The 20,600-nt window shown below is 37.7% G+C and overlaps 1 protein-coding gene across 1 annotated transcript; it reads right to left on the minus strand.

Annotated features, from left to right (window-relative positions):
- Positions 1-13,388: 13,388 nt before the first annotated feature.
- LOC120779732 lies at positions 13,389-16,137 on the minus strand. The gene is made up of 3 exons (XM_040112106.1): positions 15,497-16,137; positions 15,160-15,350; positions 13,389-13,727 (listed from the first exon to the last, which is right to left on the minus strand). Exons 1-3 carry the CDS (start codon positions 16,088-16,090, stop codon positions 13,406-13,408), a joined length of 1,107 nt encoding a protein of 368 aa, XP_039968040.1. The 5' UTR covers positions 16,091-16,137; the 3' UTR covers positions 13,389-13,405.
- Positions 16,138-20,600: the final 4,463 nt, after the last annotated feature.

The raw sequence follows: 20,600 nt of genomic DNA on the forward strand, positions 1-20,600 counted from the left end.
ATCTTACTCTGGAGTCCGTGTAAGTTGAATTGAAGAATGCGGGTTTGTCAGGGCTGTTCGTGGGTGATCCTGCGGGCGAGGGACTGGCGTATAGGTGGTGTTTATTGCAGCTGTAAAACCCGCAGGGGCGGTTGTCGCACTGTGGTGTAGTTTGGTGACGCCACTGTTGTGTGTTGCGGGGGCAAACTCCTGCAGAATGGAGTAACGTACGACTCACTCCACTCACGCGTGGTGCGTCAGCCGGAAGTCAGATTGGGAGCAGTGTTGTCTGTTTGAGTCCTGGGAGGTCCTCTGTTGGCAACTCGGGAGGAGTGGCGGTGCAGCACGCGAAATATGTGCAGACAGCCGTAGAGGCAAGTGTCGCAGTATTGCGTTGACAACTTGGGGCCACGCTACTCGTGGTCCACTTTCTATGAGTCTTAAGGCCTGAGCAGATCTTAAAATGGTTCCATCCATTGCATGTGTTACACCTAACCGAGGTAGAGTTTGGATGGCGCCTTTTAGTGCTGAAAAATTCCTCCGAGACTGGGTTGGACTCAATGCCAGCACGAGTCAGGAGGATACGGAGCAACAGCAGGGTTGCTCTAATGACGACAAACTTAGATGCACACTTACCGATCCAAACGGGGTTTGCGCAAAAACAGCCCTTGATAACAGACAAAACCGGGTCAATTCCGGTGCGTAGAACCGGCTGTCGTGGGGATTTAACTGCAACGAGTAATAAATTTTTGTTCATAATCGAGTATTGATCCATTACTCTGTCTTATTCTGTCAGTTCGACTCATGTACACCAATCGAACCGTTTGCCTTCAAATCAGCTATAGAGAACAACTTTGAATTTCTAGCGATCAGCTTATACATGATTTGTTTATGAACGTTAGCATTAGCAGAAAATACCCGTAAATGATTCATACACATATTTCAATGATTGAATGTTCGACAGCGACATATGTTATATATATAATGGAAATTCCATCAAGTACATACATACAACAAATGTATGTTTATATGTATGTGCGTACTCGATGGAATTACCATTTTTTAAGCATCGAAAATTTGTAACAAGCGCACTTGTTCAAAGCTGAGGCATTTTTTACCAAACATGATTCAAATCAATCTACCAAAAAATTTGCTGTACTCGTAGTTTACTCACTTCAACACTATGAACTGACATGATACGAAGTGAACCCAAGTTAGCCATGCAGTCTACTCGATCGTGATTGCCGAAGAACAGATTGTTCATGTTGCATCAATCAGTTGGTACTCGAATTAATCAATAATGTTGTCTATGATGAACTGAATTGATTTGGTTGTGTTGTTGGTACTACTGTTTGTTCTGATTTAATCATACTCGTTGCAGCTTCTGGTGCACATCAAACTCCTTCCGTCTGGCCAAAATGTCAACGAGGAATACTATTTGAGTGTAATGAGTTGTTTGCGCGAAGCTATTCGTAAAAGAGGCCGGAATTATGGGCCGATAACTCTTGGTTTTTCCACCACAATAATGCAAAGTCGCATACTGCATTGATATTTGGTGAGCATATTCTCCTCATTTAGCTTCGTGTGACTTCTGGCTATTCAGCAAACTTACACACCGCTTCGTGGTCAATTGAATCGCTACACGCATTGAAGGCTATTCCGGAAATTGACTTTAAAACGTTGGCTTTGAGCAGGAAGAGACAGAGATTTTGAAGAATAATTTATTCTTTTAGTATTTTAAAGTTATGAACAAAGTCTTACTATTTTTTGCTCATAGGTTACACATAATAAAGCTCAAGATTCGTACCCAGCTCTCAAGTAATTGCTCAAGGAAAAAAATACATTATTTCTTCAAGTAATTTTGACAGCTGATTACGCATTGTGAATGATCCACATTAGAAGAGCAAGAGAGAATACACAAAGAAAATAAACTTTGTGCGTAATACGTATGTATGTATGTGTGTAGCAACATACATTTTTTCATTGCGATTTAAGGAATGTTGTTGATGATTGGTAAGTTTTATACAACATTTCAAAATGAAATATACTTCCTTATGATGATTTTAACTAATTTAGGATGAATTTAACGATTACTTTGAATTTCCTCCAAGAAACAATTGTTGATTTCATGTTTCTTCGCAAAACCAAGTTTGCGATATTCGCATTTTATTGAAAAAATGTATTACATATTAGTACTGGATTTCTTTAGAGCTGCATACCAGCACAAGAAAATTTGCTGAGACAATGTCACCACCAGACGCGAATGCTGCGTACAAAGTGGGTGCCTCGAAATTCATAATCTAACAAAAGCAACGAATTGCTGATTCTGAGAAATATTTGAGTTCTCTTTTATCGTAATAAAACCGAATTTTTGCGTCGGTGTGTTCTATTGTCACACTGGAGTTCAATCGACGGTCATTCTAGTGGACTGCACATGATAAACCGGTTCTCAAGCGTAGAAAGAGGAAAAAGTCGGCGGGCATTCATCGACTGATTACTGAGCCAGTTATAATCCATTGCACTGCGTATTTGGTTGCAGTTATATCCTACTATTCCAAATATTTAGCAATTGGAGTATTTTTGAGGAAGGATCAATTTGAAATTGTACGCATATACTTCATCGTTTCCGTTTAAATATTCCTCGTTAGAAAGCTCCGATAATAACCGTTTCCGGTCGTTGCTAAATTCAAAGCGTTATAGGGGAACCGCGGCCTCCAACGCGCGATTTGTAGGCACGCTCCCGTAGCCAAGGTACCGCCGCAAACGCTACGTCCCGCAATTTTTAAATCTGTAATATCTTCGAAAATATTCACTTAAATCATATGCAGTAAAGGTCCATACAGATCTACAAGTATATTAAATCAGCGATGTATTTCAGGTATTTAATTCAATAAGTATTAATACTGCATTGGTTGAAATAGCTTCGAAAATTATTATTAATTATTTGTCGTAAAAAGTAAATGACCAGAAAATTTGATATTGTGAGATATCTATAAAAGATAGTCATATACCATCGCGGAGTTTCTGTAGACCTTTTCAATGTGTACAATCCTTAGTACATTGTTTTAATAAATCTCGTAGGATTCAGCCTGCGTTTGCAATGTAAGTGGAAAAAATTTAATTCTTTACGACATCACATTAGAAATCTTCTTCTTCTTAATTGGCGCAGACACCGCTTATGCGATTATAGCCGGGTTAACAACAGAGCGCCAGTCGTTTCCTCTTTTCGCAATGTGGCGCCAATTGGATATTCCAAGCGTAGCCAGGTCCTTCTCCACCTGGTGCTTCCAACGGGGTTAAGGTCTTTCTCTTCCTCTGCTTCCCCCGGTGGGTACGGCGTCGAATACTTTCAGAGCTGGAGTGTTTTCGTCCATTCGGACAACATGACCTAACCAGCGTAGCCGCTGTCTTTTAATTCGCTGAACTATGTTAATGGTGTCATATATATCATACAGCTCATCGTTCCATCGAATGTGATATTCGCCGTGGCCAACGCGCAAAGGACCATAAATCTTTCGCAAAACTTATCTCTCGAAAACTCGCAACGTCGACTCATCAGTTGTTGTCATCGTCCAAGCCCCTGCACCATATAGCAGGACGGGAATTATGAGTGACTTATAGAGTTTGGTTTTTGTTCGTCGGGAGAAGACCTTGCTTCTCAATTGCCTACTCAGTCCAAAGTAGCACCCGTTGGCAAAAATTATCCTGCGTTGGATTTCCAGGCTGACATTGTTGGTGGTGTTTACACTGGTTTCAACGTAGACGAAATTATCTACAACTTCAAAGTTATGACTGTCAACAGTGACGTTAGAGCCAAGTCGCGAGTGCGACGACTGTTTGTTTGATGACAGGAGATATTTTGTCTTGGGCTCGTTCACTGCCAGACGCATTTGTTTTTCTTCCCTGTCCAGTCTGGAGAAAGCGGAACTAGCGGCAGGGGTGTTGAGGCCGATGATATCAATTTCATACGGCATACGCCAGCAGCTGTTCACTCTTATAAAAGATTGTACCTGCTCGATTAAGTTCTGCAGCTTGAATTATTTTCTCCAGCAGCAGGTTGAAGAAGTCGCACGATAGGGAGTCGCCTTGTCTGAAACCTCGTTTGATATCGAACGACTCGGAAAGGTCCTTCCCGATGGTGACGGAGCTTTTGGTGTTGCTCAACGTCAGTTTACACAGCCGTATTAGTTTTGCGGGAATACCAAATTCAGACATCGCGGCATAGAGGAAGCTCCTTTTCGTGCTGTCGAAAGCAGCTTTGAAATCGACGAAGAGGTGGTGTGTGTCGATTCTCCTTTCACGGGTCTTTTCCAAGATTTGGCGCATGGTGAATATCTGGTCGGTTGTTGATTTGCCAGGTCTAAAGCCACACTGATAAGGTCCAATCAGTTTGTTGACGGTGGTCTTTAATCTTTCACACAATACGCTCGATAGAACCTTATACGCGATGATGGCGCAGATTGTGGGGTCTCCCTGTTTGTGGATTGGGCATAGCACACTTAAGTTCCAATCGTTGGGCATGCTTTCGTCAGACCATATTTTACAAAGAAGCTGATACTTACTCCTTATCAGTTCTTCGCCGCCGTGTTTGAATAGCTCGGCCGGTAATCCATAGGCCCCGCTGCTTTTTTGTTCTTCAGACGGGTAATTGCTATTCGAACATCTTCATGGTCGGGCAAAGGAACATCTGCTCCATCGTCATCGATTGGGGAATCGGGTTCGCCTTCTCCTGGTGTTGTACGTTCACTGCCATTCAGCAGGATGGAGAAGTGTTCCCTCCATAATTTAAGTATGCTTTGGGCATCGGTGACTAGATCACCTTTGGGGGTCCTACAAGAGTATTCCCCGGTCTGGAAACCTTCAGTTAGCCGCCGCTTCTTTTAGTAGAATTTTCGAGCATTACTCCTGTCGGCCAGCTTATCAAGCTCTTCATACTCACGCATTTTGGCCTCTTTCTTTTTCTGTCTACAAATGCGTCTCGCTTCCATCTACCACTCTCGGTATCTATCCCATCACGGACGTGTTGTGGACGATAGTAACGTTGCGAGGTAGGCAGTCTGTTTTCTATCCGCTGCGACACGGTACTCCTCGTCGTACCAGCTGTTCTATTGCATTTTCCGAAAACCAATGGTTTCGGTTGCAGCTGTACGAAGGTGTTTGGAGTGCCGTCCCACAGTTCCTTTATACCGAGTTGTTGACGAGTGCTCTCAGAGAGCATAATAAGTAAAAAGCATGTGCTCCTATTTAGTTGCCTAGGTAACTACCCTGTAGGGATATGAGTTTACTTTGATTTGGTTTGTTGCAAACACATTTTGTTTAAAGTAAACTAGAGCAGGCACCGATTATAATGAGTGGAATATAAGTTTTCAAGTAGTTTTCAGCGAAAACTGGTTTTCAATGTGTTTTCGTTTGACAGATTTTACATGGACGAAAACACAAGTTTTAGGGCGAAAACCAGTTTTTCCCACGAAAACATGTTTTCGTTGTCGGTCCGAACATAGTATGAAACTGTCAAAACTCTTGCGAAATTTTCAATAAAATAAAAAAGCTAATTAAATATCAAAATGGATCCAATTTTGTTTTTTTTTTAGCTCTAGTGAAAGTGATGGGGGATAAAAAAAATAGTGCGGAGATAGCTAAGAGATCGTAGCAATAGTGTAGGTATAAAAAAAAACAAATTATGAATCCTCATTAACAAAATTTTCTTTTTAGATATATCGTTGAACAAAGCATTGTAATCTTAAAAAGATGGAGGAAAATTTTAGGATATGGCTAGAGAAGAAGGTATCAGCCCACAAAAATGGAAGATTTGCTAACGTTTGTGAGGCATTACATAACATCTGCATAAAATTTACAATAAGTTATGACCCTCAAAATTGCGATTCATATCACACACAAGAAATGGACACCTGGGTAACGAACCGCCTCACCGCAATCGACCAAACGATACGTGACCAAATAAAGTATTCTTTAATAAATTTAATTGAAAAATGTATATGTCCTTAACCTTGTTAATAATTTTATTTTTAATGTCAACTAAAATACAAATTTTTTGTTCATATAATTTTTTTTTAGGTTTTAATGAGATATTCCATTCATTGGTTTCTTGTTTATGTTCTTTATTACTAAAAATTATAGAAAACATAAAATTAAAAAAAATTTGCTCACATTTCCATGAATTTCTTTTGGATTAGCGAGTTTTACCACAGAAAATTATTAGCGTGTTCCACCACAGTTAACATCAGGGGCACAAAAGAAAACAGAATTGTGCATTTTCAGTGTTAAATGAGCAAAATGATGCTAATTTCAATGTTTAGAAATGCAAATTCACATATAGTATTTACAATGCGCAAACGACTATGGATTTTTTTATAGATACTTTCTATATATTTCATATCAAAGCGCATAAGCATGTACGTATAAATTGTACTATTTCAAGATAAAGTCCGTAGAACCTGTTGAAATATGTAATAAAGTAATGTTAGTATTATTACTTATACATACATATATGTAATTAATGTAATTTTGATAAGTTCTATATTTATATATTTATTTGCTGGGCATTAAAAGTTTTGATAACATGTTAAAAGACCAAACGGTCGAGGTTGCACATATTCACGTATATGCGTACATGTAAGCACATTTGAAAGAACCATACGCATAATATAATTTTTGGCTACACACATCTTTGTATGTACATACATATGTACACCTATTGTCTCATGCGAAATCTCCGTTGCCACGGATAACCGATGGCCGAAGATAACGTTTTATCAAAGAGACAATGTGTCGAAGGACTGACGCGTCGACAAAGCGTCACAACATTGTGTTGTTTATAGAAAATTCGAGCTGTGCCGAAAAACACGAACGATCGAACGCCGATTGTCTCCGCTCCCTTGCCGCTGTAACAGATTCGCCAATAAACCATCGTAAATATGTATGTATATGTATGAACTTGCTCACATATCGACGCAGATTTTTGCAAGCCGTAGAAAAATATTTTTCAATTGTGAAAACTTTGGTAGTCGAAAAAGTCTTTTCGTATTTTGTCAAAAGATATCGTTGCAGTCGTATATTTCCAGTGGTACCAAAAGTTACAGCTGTTCAAAAATAAGTGAAGAAATTCACTATATTTTGAAATTTTTTTATAAAAATGGGAAGAATGCCACGCAAGCCACTAATGGTATTCGTGAAGTTTACGGGCACGATCAGTTCGTGTAGCACAACAATGGTTCGCTCGCTTCAGTTCTGGAAATTTCGATGTGAATGATGAACATTGACCAGGACCGTCACTTAAAAAGCCATGCCATCGCTAAGGAACTTAACATTTATCATCAAATGGTTTTGAAACATTTAAAGAAAGCTGGCTACAAAAAGAAGCTCGATGTTTGAGTACCATATGAATTGTCTGTGAAAAATTTAATGGACCAAATTAACATCTGCCATTCTTTGCTGAAACGAAATGAAATCGAACCATTTCTGAAGCGAATGGTAACAGGGGACGAAAATTTAATCAAATGCTGTGCTGAGTGTTTGGTGGGATTGGAAAGGAATCATCCACTATGAGCAGCTCCAGCCTGGTCGAACGATTGATTCTACATTTTACTAACAACAACTGATAAGATTGAAGCAAGCAATCGAAAAAACGGCCAGAACTGATCAACAGAATGGGCTTCGTCTTCCATCAGGACAACGCTAGACCACACACATTTTTGATGACTCGGCAGAAACTGGGAGAGCTTGGCTGGGAAGTTTTGATACATCCAACATATAGCCCTGCCCTTGCACCATCGGACTACCATTTGTTTTGGTCAATACAGAACTACCTTAATGGAGAAAAGTTGACTTCAAGAGAAGCCTGTTAAAATAACTTGTCGCAGTTTTTTGCCGAGAAACCAGAAAAGTTTTACACTGATGGAATAATGTCTCTAGCGGAAAAATGGCAAAAAGTGGTCGATCAAAATGATATACATATATTTGGTTCATTAAAGTTCATTATAAATATAAAAAAATAAGTCGAAAAGCCTTTTCGACCACCGAATATTTTAAATCGACATGCCATGTTTAGCACTAAAACCGAATTGGTGCGTTGGTATTATATTATTTTCGTGGAGGAAAGGAGTCATCTTTGATAGTAAAACTTTTTCAAATATTATAGAAATACAGAATAAGAGACTTATTGATCCGTAGACTGTGTTAGATCTTTACCAGGTTTATCTATCATGATGATTTTTGGAGTAATATTATCGTGTCTTTGCTCTTTTATGATTCTAGAAACTTCAGAAGTAGAAGTCCTAATAGACACAAGCGACTCGTTAGCGGTATTGGACAAGATTGGCAAGTTAAAATTGCTCGTTCAGCAATTGGTTTGAAATACCTTTTCTAGGTGACTTGCAAAGCAATTTTCCTTTTCATGTTTTAGAGGTATATTGGATTCTACTGGAGGCTTAAAAGACTTTTGGGCTTTTCAAAGGGAGTTTTGCTTGCTAGAATTTGGACACAGTTTCTTCATATAATTTTCAGTGTTGCGTTCTTCCTCGCGTTTTTCTAACTTATGTACAGCAGATTTCAGTTGAAGTAGAGATGCAGGAGAGAACTTAACTGCCATTCACGTCTAGCTCGCCTTTTCTCATTTACAAGTTTTTCTATTCATTATTAGTGATCTTTCTAAAACCAACTGGTTTATTGTTTCTTTCTGGTGTTGCCAATATAGCTGCATTAGTTATTACATCATTAAATTCTCTAATACTTTTATCAATATCTCTACCTGTATTTATTTTGCAATCAATATTGAGGTGGCTCCTGATATATTTTCTATACTTCAACCAGTTAGTTTTATGAGATGTTAGAGAAACTTTTGGCTCAAATATCATGGGCTGTTCGTATAACTTTATTAATACAGGTGAATGATCAGATGATAAATCTGTACATGTATCAGCTGTCATAAGCGATCCATCTACATATATTTTGACTACAGCAAAATCCATTGTCTGGTATTTTTCATCTATCACTAGGCCAGTATGTCGACTTACCAGGAGATATTATATCCAGGTTATTATGTTTATTTATTATAGTATAGTACAGCTGTCATCCTTTCGGATTAATAAGACGTGAGCTCCAGTACGTGTGTTTTACGTTGTAATCTCCACCTGCTAGAAATCTTTGACCTAGCGTTCCAAAAAAGTTTTTAATTTCGCTATCTGTAATTTTAAAACGAGGTGAACAGTATATAGCCGAAGGGTTTAAGTGTCAACCCCGATTTTTTAGGGATATTGTTGTAGCTTGCAACGGTGCTGTAGCATGAGATTCTGGTTGGTTAGGATTAAGGATTTTGCAGCAGTTGCATTTGTACAGTGTTGCTTTTCACTACATTTGCATAGCTTCCATTTTATTCTAAAAAGTAATAGGATTTGAACATTTGTCTGAGGGTGCTATAATTTCACTACGGGGTGTTTGTAATATTTGGTTACGGCGTGCTTAATTTCCCTGTGCAACTTCGATTTCAAATCTTTATATAAAGGACAACCCCTGTAGTTAGCCGTGTGATTTCCTCCAGAATTGCTGCATTTTTTATTTAATTCGTCTTTCATAAGAGTGCATTTAGGTGGGTTGTAAATCACCACATACTACACAAACACTGCGTAGAGTGCAATATGATTTGGTATGCCCATATTCTTAGCAGTTAGTTTATGTGGTTCTTCAACTGTTACTCTACAATGCAGCAAATATTTCAGATTATATATGGAATGTGTTTCATTTTTTTAAGTTGATTAGAATTCGGCAACAATTCAATTTTAAACATTGGCTTTGATACCTTGTTTCTATTAAATATATATATGTATATACATCAGTTTTAATACCAAAGCCGCATTCTCCAAATGCTTCTTTGACTTCACTAGAGTCTCTATACCCTTAATCACAACAACTAGGCCTTTAGAACTCATCAGTTGATATGAATAATAGTTATTGTTTTCATTCGACAGAAATTTAACAATTTCCATAAAACTTTTTACAGTGTAGGACTGAATTTTTGTTTCATCTATATTGCTTTTTTTCAAAGACACTATATGAAAATTATTAGTACCTACAATTTCACTTAATTTAATCCGCTCACGCAAGTAGATTGGAGGGGGTTGGCATTCACGACTGTGGTGGTACCCTTGCATCGTCGTTAGGCTCTTTGCTCAGTAAGGCAAATCTGTTACCATTAAGAATTTCTGGCTTTTTACTATTTGGCGTGCCTGGTTGTTGGTATTGATCGCTGATATAATAGGACTCGATTTCCTTTTTACGTTAATGTAGAGGTCAATACCAGTCTGAACTGATGGTCCTTTTTTGCATTTAAAGAATGACTACGGTTTTGCTGGTGAAGCTGCAAAGCACTCATTATTGTTTTTTTTTGTTTTAATCTATGTGTTTTGTGCACTATTTATTAATGCTTATTATTTATAGTTTTGTGCACTGGTTTTTAATTTATTGTTCGTTATTAATTTATTATTATTGTTTGTTTACTTTTTGCAAAAATCAGAATACGCAGAGCGAATTAAAAAACACGTCCGTACACCTTGAAAGCTTTCTTGCATACTAATTACTATATAGTGGTAATTTAATATATGGAGAATCTATTTAAAGCTTTTTATGGTATATTAAAACAACTGACTTTTGAACTTTTAATATTTGGTAAATGTACCTAAGCTTGTTAACTCTTAATTAATAAATGTTTTTAATAATTTTCTATTAAAAATTAATTCGTTCATGAATCACATTACAAATCGTTTCATCAAATACATTTAAATTTTCTTTAATTTTCATTGTTTTACCCTATTATTAGGGGTATTCAACAAGACAGCAAATATCTTCATTTACATATTTTTTGGTAGGATTTCAATCAAAAGATCGCACGTGGACTACTATATACAGTCCTTTGTGAGGCCGTAGAAAAGAGGAGCTGTTGTGTGCGAACATATAAATTAACAAAACGTTTAGATGATGTCTGGTAAGATTTCCAACCTTAAAGCATGGACTTCAATAGAACCATGACCTGTTAAAATCCCCACAATTAGAGAGAGCTTTACTGGTGGCAAAGAGATTACTTGATCTCTTGCGATCTAGCCAAAGAGCTTTTGCGGTAGCGCATATGCCGATGGTGGCCCAGCGCTGGCCAAGCTTCCGCGAAGCTCAGCTATCCAGTAGGAGAACATAAGAGGATACGCACCGACCCGCTGCCATTCTACCGATAGTGGATGCCTTTTCTTTGTAGTTGATCATTTTAACAGATTTCTGCGATTCTACTGTCGCCTAGCCCTCATACCAGTCTTATCACAAAGACGATGCTATTGATAGCAAAATTTAACACTCTTTGACCAGCACTGATCGCACTGTTCAATGTTAGTATAGTAAATCTACTGCTACTTTAATTACTTACCTCGGTCTGGAAGACACTGTAATAGTCAGGAAATCTGAAACCGGAGTTGACAGAGAGCTCCTGACAGTAAACCCTCCACGCTTTGACCCATCCGTGAAGAAGCTCCCTGTCCCATTCCTCCAACGGCTTCTTCCTACCCACAACTACCTCGACTGTAGATAGAGAAGGAGCCACCAGAGTTCGGTTTGACGACTCCATGATCAAAGTGATCCGAAATGAAGACAAATTGAGTGAGAATTTCCGAGTGTTCAGAGACGTGTACTTTTAAAACCCCAGACTGATGGAAACTTTCGCAGCCATATACCTTCCAGCGATGTCCACGGGCAATACGTGCGAGACGGAGTTAGATGCCATGGTTGGAGTGGACCTTAGTGCACATACTGATGAAAGCCGCCCGTTGAACTCTCTCGAGTTTCTTGGCAAGTGTGGTCTTTTCTAGAGCCGTCCACTACATAAAAACTACATAGAACATAACTAACTAACTTAACTATGGTGTCGTAGAGCCAGAGGACTACTCTCGGTGAGAGACCCCACCTTTTGCCATGGCTCTTCTACAGCAGTGCAAGGAAATCGATGCCTTTTTTGCTCTCTCATCAATATTCGGCTTCCATAAAAGCTTCCATCAAGAATGAGCCCTAGATATTTCACTGTATCCGCTGGTTGCTGATATCAAGCTGCATCAGTCTCCCATCTGGGATCTTGTAACTTCTAGTGAATAAAACCATCTCGGTTTTATTTGGGTTGAGGGCGAGATCGTTTGCGACTGCGCAATTTTTTACGACGCTGAGATGCCGCTGTGTCAGTTCGTAAACGGTTCGGCAGGACGTTATTAAAAGCTCCCTTTATATCAAATATGGTCCCAACATCAAATTATTTCACCCTAATGGTTTCCTCAAGCCATGACATTTAAGAAGATAGAGGAAATAGACGCCACCACTCTCTTCCATTCCTAGCAAGAGATGGCTGTGTTCGAACACGCCTACGCGGTTTCAGCGATTTCACTAAAAGTTGACGCAGCCACTTTTCAGATACCTCCCCAGCAAGCGGTGGTCTGCCTTCAGATTCCTAGCTAGCGCTGACTGGCTTCTGCCCTTATAGATCCTTTCATGAGTCTAGCAGAGGTTCTTTACGCAAAGACTTGAACAGTTTCGGTTCAATTTGGAAAATTTTTGGTCGTAAGGTGGCATACTTTAAAGGAATTATTCGTGCAAAGTTTGATCTGGTTACGTTAAGTGTTTCTTGATTTATATGCCGGAAAGTGAAAAAATCATAAGCAGTTTAAATTTTTGTAATATTTCCCATATAGAAATAAGGCGCTTGAGAGCAAGACCTCCACTTTGTTGGAAGGACCAGGTAGAGAAGGACCTGGCTTCGCTTGGAATATCCAATTTGCGCTACGTAGCGAAAAGAAGAAACGACTGGCGCGCTGTTGTTAACTCGGCTATAATCGCGTAAGCGGTGTCTACGCCAATAAAGAAGAAGACATAAGAGAGTTATTACCTTAACTCATCATGAACAAAGTTTGGTTGAAATCGGTCGAGCGTTTCCCGAGGTATGTAATTCACCTAAAAAAGGTGTGGCCGAGCCCATTGACCGATTTTGACCCTGGTTATTATAAAGCGAAGTTCGACCAAAATATCTTAATTTTTACTCAAGCTATGTACGAACCAACGGATGGGCGGACTGATAGATAGTCGTCCGGATTTCAACTCGTCTTGTCATACATACAAGAATATACATATGTACTGCAAATATATCTCGATTGGTTTCAGGTGAGACAATCACACATTAGGTGAACAAATCTACAATATTATTACTGTAGCAATACATTTATTGCAAGAGTATAATTAATCAATGCATTAATTGGTTATACATGTAACATGTCAAAAAGAATTTCCAGTTCGTAGAATTTCATTATTATTAGTTTTCACTTTAAAATTACTTTAAATCTAGAATGTATATCAGTTTCATATTAAAATTACTTTAAACCTAGAATGTATATCAGTTTATTATTGATTGGAGATATGGTTCTAACAAAGTCTCCGGATGTTGAAAGTTGGATAATTCAGCTACTTCAGTATCACTTTCATCACCACAATCGGAATAGTTCAGCGTACTTTCTCTGATGCGAGCATTAGTACACCGAGAGGGCGTGTTCGATACAGCACCATCCGGATTAGCCCGACATGCAATGTTGTTGTTGCGATCATATTGCAACCCATTTGGGACTTCAGGAGATAAATTCCCGTCAACATTTAACTGTAACTGGTATCGAATACTGGCTTTTTCGATGACGCGTTTGCGATGATAATCGTCTTCAACACTGTAAGAGAAAAAGTATATTTGGTTACGGTCACCTAGGTTTTATCTGCGTAACAATAGTTGTAAATAAATAAATTTTAGGAAAAGTTTAGAATTGAGCTTGATATCCTAGTCCTACATTTTTTAGTCCTACATAGACAAAAGAAAAAATATACCACATTCTACAGTTTTTGTTTGATAAAGTCGAAAACGCAATCCAAGCGGCTGGTGTGACGAGTCCTGATACTGGAACAATGAAATCACGTTCAATTGTGTGAGTATAAAGCCTGTAACATGCGTTAGTGTGCTGCTTTGGTAGCAGCCCAAATCTGGATATTTATTGATTGTATACTATTGAACAATGAACTTGACTGGCTCTTAAATTACTGCAATAGTTTTCCCACAAAGATTACATTCTAAGATTTTTTAAGTAAACCAAACAACCAACATAAACAATGAGTTATGTACAGACAATGGTATATAAACCTCGAGTTGTCTATGATTTTGAGCTTCTTTTCGAAATATTTCAATAAGTACGGAAATTTTCTTAAAAACAAAAAGATTAATTCATTTATGTACAGTAATGTTTTCGCCTTCAAAATAGTCTCCATTCGATATTATGCACATATACCAGCGCTTCTTCCAATCGTCGAAATAGTTCTCAAACTCTATTTTTGGGATAGTCTTCAGCTCTTTCGATTTTCATCTATCTTGTGAAATAACAGCCGTTTAAGGTTCCCTTTACTTTTAGATATGGAAAATATCACACGGAGTCATGTTTGACGAATATGGAAGCATCGTTACAGCATTGTTTTTGGCAAAGAAATCAAGGACAAGCAATGAAATGTGAGCTTTTAGCAAACGAAAATCGCCAAGCTCATAAAAACAAGTCTAACCTTATCGGCTGCTACAGACAAAGTAAGCATAAATATACATATGTAGCTTCAATTTTATCATATTCAGAGACATGTGTATCAATATATGTAATAAAAAAATTAATAATTGGACTCTCCAAACCCGCGAAATTTTATAATTAACACACCTCGTATTTCATGTATTATGATTAAAAGCTTTTTAAAGATTTCTCAATATTTTTGTTGTGTTGGGGTGTCTAGTGAATACTGTTAACAAATTATTGACATCATCAAACGGAGATTTCAGAAGACAAGGGTGAACCTAAGAGTTAAAGGAACTCTTTGCATGCAGGTCTAACCCTAATTACAGAGGTAAGTAATTTTAGAATCAGTTCGTATTATTAATCTTAAGGAATAATAATATTTTGTAGTATGTCCTCTTGCTTTTGTATCAAAACGACCTAATTTTTTCAAAGTGTTTGAACATTCATAGTGCTTATAAAAATTTACATCCTTTTTGCACAAACTCCTACAGACATAGGTATATATAAACATATGGAACATATTTTTACAAAATTTATGTTTGAAACATTTAGTTACCACTTCATCGCTTCCAATTCTCTTTTCCGCTGGGCATCCCTAAGTTTAATATCATTTGGAAGTCGTTCAGGCAAATTTTTTTTTTCTAATAGACGTATAGTACTTTGAAACATGAATTGTTGCGGCCTTTCGATGCCAGAAGCAGCTTTTACAGGTATACGTGAGGCTGTTAGAGTATAATTACCCGGATTCTAGAATAAGTTGTAGAAAATATAACGAACAAAAAAATTATTACAAGCAAACAAGAATGTATATATTTTCTTCAAACAAAACAACCGCTTTTAATAAGGGGATGCTGAGTACTTATCATTCACAAGAATTTTGGTATGCCACTCACCGTTAGTTCATCACGCAATCTTTGGCATACTATTTCCTGGCGACGTTGCTGTTGTTTGTACTGGTTCTGTTCATCTATCCGCATAGTGGTTCTACATGATACTCCATTACGAGTGGTGTTGGCATTTGGTTCTTCGCCAGGTAGATACATTACATGTTTTCCAGCTGTCAAATATGATAAAGATATGGGCTCCACCGAAGCCGTAGAATTCCATTTTCTATACCGCCCATCAGATGAAATTTGACAAGTATTTAAAGCTTCACCCTCGCCATATTTCACTTTATGCAGTACCCAATTGTCAGTAAGGTTACTCAGAGGCTGAGAAGCACTAATAACAATCCCGTTGCCGGAATGTAAAAAATTGTTTTCATGCGGTAATATATCATCAAGCGCTAAAGGCAGACGTTGCTGAATTTTCATTTCAGCGTGTAAACAACAACACTTGGAAATCGGTTTATAGGGCGAATCTGCTGTACTATCTGCACTACGTGTCGTCTCTTTTGGCAGAGTAGATAAAGTGTTGATCGACTGTAAAATCTTGCGTTGGGCTTTCTTATGTACATCTCGCGGAAGCGTTAGACTAAAAACATCCATATTCGCTGGACTAATTGCTTTTCCAACTGCTTTAGGACGACTAACTTCCGGCGATCTCAGCTTACCTACCTCAGTACTGTTTCTATTTACCTGGGCACAACTAGAGGAGTTTTCTTGCCTTGCGATATGATTTGGTACTGCACTTTCGGAAAATTGCTTTTTAGATAAATCAACTTCATCTTCATCGTAATCATCATCCTCACAGCCCAAATCTTGTTGTGATGTCCAAGTATTAATAAGTGCTATCTTATTTAAATTAGATGTTAATTTTATTGGAGCTTCTGTTGATATCTTAGCAGCTCCACGAATGCATTGAAACCCATTTTCATTTCTAGTAAGGTAAGGTAACAAGGAAGACTTTGCTGAGATTTCGTTTTTGTTAGTATTATCCTCACATTTATTTTGTTTCCTAATTTTTTCTCCACAAGTGTGCTTAAACTCTTGTAGCTTATGGTGATGTTGTTGATGTACTAACATATGCCATGCGACCACGGGGCTAAAGTTCGGTGTATTAAGTTGTCTACGCGGTAAAGTTGGACGAACTTGAATTAATAGACCATTATCTACAATAGGTTTCACGTCGCTGGTTGCATGTGTCTTATAGTCACTGACTAAGTCGCCAGTGGTGGCTTTAATGGCTGCTGTAGTAGTGTCTATATTTTCGGAATTTTCATACATTGCTAAATTTTTCCCATTTATTAAATAATCTTTTTGACAAGTAGTTTCAACTACCTTCGCCGTTGCCAATGCCTGTATAGATCTGGAAGACATGCCGAAATAAAGAGTTCGATTCAATTGAGGAATTTTGGAGGAGGAATACTTTTGCTGCCCATTTTTACGTTTGCTATCTATGCTCTTTAATTGGCTTAGTGAGGAGGATTTTGAATAAACGTTTTCTGTTATTAACGGTTCATTATTTATGTCATGTTGTGTGTTCTTTTGTCGTACTAAAATAGCGGATGAACTCTTTTCCCTGCGCAAATGGTTGGAAATTTCCTTCGTTGCATCTTTTGTAGGAGCAATTGATAGCGAAGTAAAATCTGTTTCTGCATCCATGAGTTGATTTTGAGTTTGCTGTTGGGGCTCACGTAAGTTCTTTCCAGCTAGCTTAGATGGAGATATTCTCACATTTGAACGAAAAAGCCTTGTTGGAAGATCCCCCATTAACGTTTTGTTATCTAAAAGACTATCGAAAACCGCCGTTGCTTTAATCACTCTTGTATAAGAATTATTGGTTATAGTCCCAGTGAAGTAATTATTATCGGTACTTGGAGAACTTGTTGCAGATGTTGCGCTTTTGGGAACTGGCATAGCCGATAAAGAAGGTGCAGGAGGAGCTTTTCTTTTCTTATTGTACTTACTTTGCGTGCTAGGAACTTGATCCTTGTCTTCTACTTGTCTTTGGCCTGTTTTTATATTTTTTAATTCTTCTTCAGCTACCTTGGTCTTGGTAGAAGCGAAAACCATTTTTCTGCAAAGACTTTTACTAGCCTGATTTCGATCACTTTTAATATTAAGCCCAAGGTTTGTTTGTGAACGTCTGAAAGCTGGAAATGATTGTCGACAATTCTGAAGGTCAAAACTTTGCTCAAAATTAAGTTGAGTTGCTTGTGTGTACTTCCAACTGGCATTCTTTGAGTCGTCATATATAAATGTCTGTGAATGCGCGTTGAAGCCACGTGGCTGTGACAATTGGGATATGGCTCCCGTTGTAATTTTTTTGTGAAGCTGTTCGCGTTTCCCACTGATCGTACCACCTGAAGAGAGTATAACCCCATTTGTTGTTGGGCGGAGTTTATAAGATTCCTTCACATGCGGTAATACTTTACAATTCGGCAGCGTAGTCCTTGGCACTGACACCGCGATATCACGATCAAGTGTCACTGCATCTACTCCGCCATTATTAATCATATGTGGCAATGAACGTGTCCAATGCATTGCTTTGCTGTTAGAATTAAAATTACTATGTCGCAGGTTAGGAGACTGCTGACGCTTAGAAGAATGACGCAGCTGTTGTTGCTTATAATACGTCTGTATTTCGTTATTAACATCTTCTAAATTAAGATGTTGTGTGCTGCCGACATTACCCATTCCTTCATCACCTAGGAATTAATACAGTTCTTCCGGAAGATGTTGGGTTTATCCATTCATATAGAAACTTGTAAGCGAAGCTGAAAATATTTCGTGACTTCTGAAAAATTTCAAATGTGGTAACCGAAATTATACATTCGTTATTGGAAAAAAATTTTGCTCATTTATTTCATTGGTGCACTTTGGGAATAACAAGATTAAATGCATACTGGCCCAGTGATAGAAAAAAATACCAGACAATAGATTTTGCTGTAGTCAAAAATATAGATAGATCGTTTATGACAGCTGATACATGTACAGTCTTATCATCTGATCATTCTCCTGTACTAATAAAGTTATACGAACAGCCCATGATATTTGAACCAAAAGTTTCAAGTCAGCAGCCACATCAATATTGATTCCAAAATAAATACAGGAAGAGACATTGATGAAAGTACAAGAGAATTTTATGATGTAATAACTAATGCAGCTATATTGGCAACACCAAAAAGTCAAAAAGTAACAATAAACCAGTTAGTTAAAAAAAAACATCACCAATAATAAATGGCAATTAAATCGCTCCCCTTCAACTCAGCTTCAACTGAAATCTACTGGACGAAAAGTAAGCGAGAGGAAGAACAAGCAAAATTCCCTTTCGAAAGCCCAAAAGTCCATGAAGCCACCAACCGAATCCAACATGCCTATACGAGACATGGGTGGAAATTGGGCTCGAAGTGACGAGGAAAAAGCTTATTGTTTTGCAAATCTCCTAGAAAAGGTGTTTCAACTTAACTTTCTGTTTTCTACCCTGTCTTTCTAAAGTATTTGAAAAAGTATTACTATCAAAGATGTCTCCTTTCCTCAACGAAAATAATACAATACCAACGCATCAATTCTGATTTCGTGCGAAACATGGCTCAATAGAACAAGTAAATAGAATTATTAACGAAATAAGGAAAGCATTTGAGCACAGGGAGTACTGTCCAGCAATATGTCTAGATGTAGCTCAGGCGTTTGCTAAGCTGTGACACGAAGGCCTTTTATATAAGATTAAAAAATTCTACCTTTAGAATTGTATAAAACATTGTAGTCGTATTTAAATAATGCAAGATTTATCTTGAAAGTAGGAGATTTCATATCTAATGAAAGACAGATAAGGGCTGGTGTACTACAGGACAGCGTTTTAGGCCCAAATCTATACATCATAATATATGTATATACAGCAGATCTTCCAACAGCTAACAATATATTAACTTCAACTTTTGCGTATAAGACAGCTATAGTGAGCCGCTACATTGTAGCTTCAAAAATATTAGCGGAGCACTTGAGTTCTGTCTATACTGGCGTATAAATCTGAGTGAACAAAAGTGTAAGCATATTACGTTTTCGTTAGTACCCCAAGCGAATGAAGTAACTTATCTTGGTATTCATCTAGAAAGAAGGCTCACGTGGAGAAAACACATCTCTAGTAAAATAACATGTATGAAGATTAGAGCAGAAAATTTAAATTGACTTTTAAATAAAAACTTTAAACTTAGCCTAGCCAACAAATTACTTTTATATAATTCGGTCATAAAGCCGTTTTGGATGTATGGAATTCAACTGTGGGGTACAACCTGTACAACTAATATTGATATAATACAAATCTTCCAATTGAAAATGCTTCGAACAATTACGTGTTCACTATGGTACATGCGTAACGAAAATATCCATAAAGACCTCGGTATTGCTATCGTAAAGAAAGAAGTAGAAGATATTAATTAAATATATAGTATATCTAAACTCCAAGATCACCCAAACCTTTGGGCTAATGCTTTGGTAGATTCCGGCGATCAAACACGTCTTAAAAGAAGAGTTATGCCTGCGTATTAAAGAGCAACGTATCCCCAAAACAGCTCAACCACTTGTTTGAGCCTGTTTAGTTTTAAATAGATCTAAGATTTTATAACTTATTGTTTGGCTTAAAAAAAGGCAGATCCAATAAATAAGATAATTTTGAAAAAAATGCATAAAGAGTGCATAATTGCACAGTTTAAGCTTCAATTAACCCTGGAATAAATTAGCCGATACTTATTTAAATGAACAATACGTTAAATTACGAGAAACTCGCTTAATTTGACATCCTAATCAATTAAAAAAACTCAAATGTACACTTCAAGTATTTATTTATTAAGTGCGCAACAAAGCTCCCGATCTTTATCAATAGATGGCTTCAGGCGTTCGTAGTGATCGAATTTGATATATCGAAAATGTGATCAACTTAACCTAAACATTATCAGTAGTACTAGATTCCAGAATTGGAAAATTCATCTAGCTGCCTGGCTGTCTCCGGACCGAAAAGCCTCCAACCAGATCGATCATGTTTTGATAGAAGCAAGATATGTCTTTTTTTTACACCAGAAAAGAAGAAGAAGGAAGATACATATACTGTTAAGGTCTA

Source organism: Bactrocera tryoni, unplaced genomic scaffold (assembly GCF_016617805.1).
Source record: "Bactrocera tryoni isolate S06 unplaced genomic scaffold, CSIRO_BtryS06_freeze2 scaffold_11, whole genome shotgun sequence".
In the NCBI taxonomy this organism is placed as follows: Eukaryota; Metazoa; Arthropoda; class Insecta; order Diptera; family Tephritidae; genus Bactrocera; species Bactrocera tryoni.

What these genes read in the sequence shown, in the direction of transcription:
- LOC120779732 (XM_040112106.1), bottom strand. Translation starts at nt 16,090, where the DNA reads ATGGATGTTTTTAGTCTAACGCTTCCGCGAGATGTACATAAGAAAGCC. An exon ending in GATTGCGTGATGAACTAACG is followed by an intron (nt 15,351 to 15,496) that starts GTGAGTGGCATA and finishes AACTTATTCTAG; the next exon opens with AATCCGGGTAATTATACTCT. An exon ending in GAATTGGAAGCGATGAAGTG is followed by an intron (nt 13,728 to 15,159) that starts GTAACTAAATGT and finishes TTTCTCTTACAG; the next exon opens with TGTTGAAGACGATTATCATC.